Here is a 3,317-nt window from a genome sequence, read left to right as displayed (position 1 = left end):
TTGCCGTTTGTCACCCGCGTTTAAGAGCAGGATTTTAAAACAGGAAAATGGATAAAAGAAAAGAAAAGCGAAGTCCCGCGGTCCGCCAACTCCTATTCATTATCTCCAGCAGCATATGGGACCATTCTCCTACTTGTCCTCTCCCTTTCTTCCTTAAAAGTAAAAGCAACCAAGCCGGTCCCGCTTCCCAGCAAACCCACTCTTTGTGCCGGAGCGGTGCCTCCGCGACTACTACTTCCTCCGCCCCCCGCCTCCTCCTCCTCCTCCTCCTCCCGCGCCGCCGACTTTCACTGGGGGAAGAAGGCGGCGGGCGCCCTTTGCGCCGGGAAGCCGGGGCCGCGATTGGGCGACGGTCCCTGAGCCTCCAGGTCCGTGTCGGTTTCAAGGCTCCTCCCTCCTGGTGAAAGGCAGACTGCGGGGCGCCTGGAAACCGGTCCGAGGGCGCGCGAGGGAGAGGGGAGCGAGCGAGTTGAGGGATTGACACAAATGGTCAGGCGGCGGCGGCGGAGGAGGAGGCGGAGGCGCTGGGGGGAGCCGAGGCCGCTGGGCTGCCGAGAGTTGCGCGCTCTACCCGGCCGCGGCCACTAGCGCGGCGCCGCCAGCCGGGAGCCAGCCAGCCGAGGGCCAGGAAGGCGGGACGCGACCCCGGCGCGCCCGAGCCACCCGGGCTCTCCCCGCCGCCCGCGCTTCATGAATCGCAAGTTTCCGCGGCGGCGGCGGCTGCGGGACGCAGAGCGGGAGACGGGGGAGCGGGCCGAGCGCGGCTCGGGCTCGACGGAGGGCACCGGCGCCGAGAAGATCTCCCCGGCCGCCGGGGGAGCCGCCGCCCGCCGCGCCACCACCAGCCCCAGCCGAGCGGCGCCGAGAAAGGAGCTGAAAAAGTATGGCTGAGGAGGAGGCGCCTAAGAAGTCCCCGGCCGCCGGCGGCGGGAGCTGGGAACTTTGTGCCGGGGCGCTCCCGGCGGGGCCGGTGGCAGAGGGGAGCTGGGACTCTGGCCACCGCCGCCGCCGCCCCCCAGCTGGCTCCGGGCGCTTGGCGCGCTGGCTGCTGCTGCTGCTTTGGCTGCTGGAAGCCCCGCTGCTGCTTGGGGTCCGGGCGCAGGCGGCGGGCCAGGGGCCCGGGCCAGGTCAGCAGCCCCCGCCGCCGCCGCCTCCGCAGCAGCAGAGCGGGCAGCAGTACAACGGCGAGCGGGGCATCTCCATCCCGGACCACGGCTACTGCCAGCCCATCTCCATCCCGCTGTGCACGGACATCGCGTACAACCAGACCATCATGCCCAACCTGCTGGGCCACACGAACCAGGAGGACGCGGGCCTCGAGGTGCACCAGTTCTACCCGCTCGTGAAGGTGCAGTGCTCGGCCGAGCTCAAGTTCTTCCTGTGCTCCATGTACGCGCCGGTGTGCACGGTGCTGGAGCAGGCTCTGCCGCCCTGCCGCTCCCTCTGCGAGCGCGCGCGCCAGGGCTGCGAGGCGCTCATGAACAAGTTTGGCTTCCAGTGGCCGGACACGCTCAAGTGCGAGAAGTTCCCGGTGCACGGCGCGGGCGAGCTGTGCGTGGGCCAGAACACCTCGGACAAGGGCACCCCGACGCCCTCTCTGCTGCCCGAGTTCTGGACCAGCAACCCCCAGCACGGCGGCGGGGGGTACCGCGGCGGCGGCGGCTTCCCGGGGGGCGCCGGCGCGTCGGAGCGAGGCAAGTTCTCCTGCCCGCGCGCCCTCAAGGTGCCTTCCTACCTCAACTACCACTTCCTGGGCGAGAAGGACTGCGGCGCGCCCTGCGAGCCCACCAAGGTGTACGGGCTCATGTACTTCGGGCCCGAGGAGCTGCGCTTCTCGCGCACCTGGATCGGCATCTGGTCGGTGCTGTGCTGCGCCTCCACGCTCTTCACGGTGCTCACGTACCTGGTGGACATGAGGCGCTTCAGCTACCCGGAGCGGCCCATCATCTTCCTGTCGGGCTGCTACACGGCCGTGGCCGTGGCCTACATCGCCGGCTTCCTGCTGGAGGACCGGGTGGTGTGCAACGACAAGTTCTCCGAGGACGGGGCGCGCACGGTGGCGCAGGGCACCAAGAAGGAGGGCTGCACCATCCTCTTCATGATGCTCTACTTCTTCAGCATGGCCAGCTCCATCTGGTGGGTGATCCTGTCGCTCACCTGGTTCCTGGCGGCCGGCATGAAGTGGGGCCACGAAGCCATCGAGGCCAACTCGCAGTATTTCCACCTGGCCGCCTGGGCCGTGCCGGCCATCAAGACCATCACCATCCTGGCGCTGGGCCAGGTGGACGGCGACGTGCTGAGCGGCGTGTGCTTCGTGGGGCTCAACAATGTGGACGCGCTGCGTGGCTTCGTGCTGGCGCCGCTCTTCGTGTACCTGTTCATCGGCACGTCCTTCCTGCTGGCCGGCTTCGTGTCGCTCTTCCGCATCCGCACCATCATGAAGCACGACGGCACCAAGACGGAGAAACTGGAGAAGCTCATGGTGCGCATCGGCGTCTTCAGCGTGCTCTACACGGTGCCGGCCACCATCGTCATTGCCTGCTACTTCTACGAGCAGGCCTTCCGGGACCAGTGGGAGCGCAGCTGGGTGGCCCAGAGCTGCAAGAGCTACGCCATCCCCTGCCCCCACCTCCAGGCCGGTGGGGGACCCCCGCCGCACCCGCCCATGAGCCCCGACTTCACAGTCTTCATGATCAAGTATCTTATGACGCTGATCGTGGGCATCACGTCAGGCTTCTGGATCTGGTCTGGCAAGACCCTGAACTCCTGGAGGAAGTTTTACACGAGACTCACCAACAGCAAACAGGGGGAGACCACCGTCTGAGACCCGGGGGCTCGCTCAGCCCCTTCCCAGCCCTCGGCCCGGGGCCCAGCCACCATTCCAAAAACTTTCCCCCCCGGAATCCTGGCCAACCCTGGCTGCTGTATGCTTCCTCACTAGACACTTTCGCAGGCTTCTTTGTAACACCATGGCTCCTGCAAAAGCTTCCGTCCCTGGGGGCAAACGGACCCCAGGGCCCAACTGCCTGCGGGGGGGATGGACCGGACCTCTCTCCCTGGTACCAGGACTGTACGCTTTTATGATTGTAAATAGCCTGTGTAAGATTTTTGTAAGTATATTTGTATTTAAGTGACGACTGATCACGCGATTTCTTTTCCTTTTCTTTCCTTTTTTTTTTTTTTTGGGGGGGGGGTGTTTGTTTTGTTTCAATTTGGATGATTTAGGGCGGTTTAACCATTTGAGGCTTTCCTTTCCTGCCCTTTTTGGAGTACTACAGAGATAAAAACAGAGCGCACCGGCCCGGCGTCCCGCTGGT

The 3,317-nt window shown here is 65.3% G+C and overlaps 1 protein-coding gene across 1 annotated transcript; it reads left to right on the top strand.

The window, feature by feature from the left end:
• Positions 1-749: 749 nt before the first annotated feature.
• Positions 750-2,962, top strand: FZD1 (frizzled class receptor 1). The gene has a single exon (XM_079785761.1). It carries the CDS (start codon positions 884-886, stop codon positions 2,822-2,824), a length of 1,941 nt encoding a protein of 646 aa, XP_079641887.1. The 5' UTR covers positions 750-883; the 3' UTR covers positions 2,825-2,962.
• Positions 2,963-3,317: the final 355 nt, after the last annotated feature.

This window comes from Cnephaeus nilssonii, assembly GCF_951640355.1.
Source record: "Cnephaeus nilssonii genome assembly, chromosome: 12".
NCBI classification, from domain to species: domain Eukaryota; kingdom Metazoa; phylum Chordata; class Mammalia; order Chiroptera; family Vespertilionidae; genus Cnephaeus; species Cnephaeus nilssonii.
Note: the sequence above shows the minus strand (reverse complement) of the source record. Positions and strands in the feature narration are given on the sequence as shown.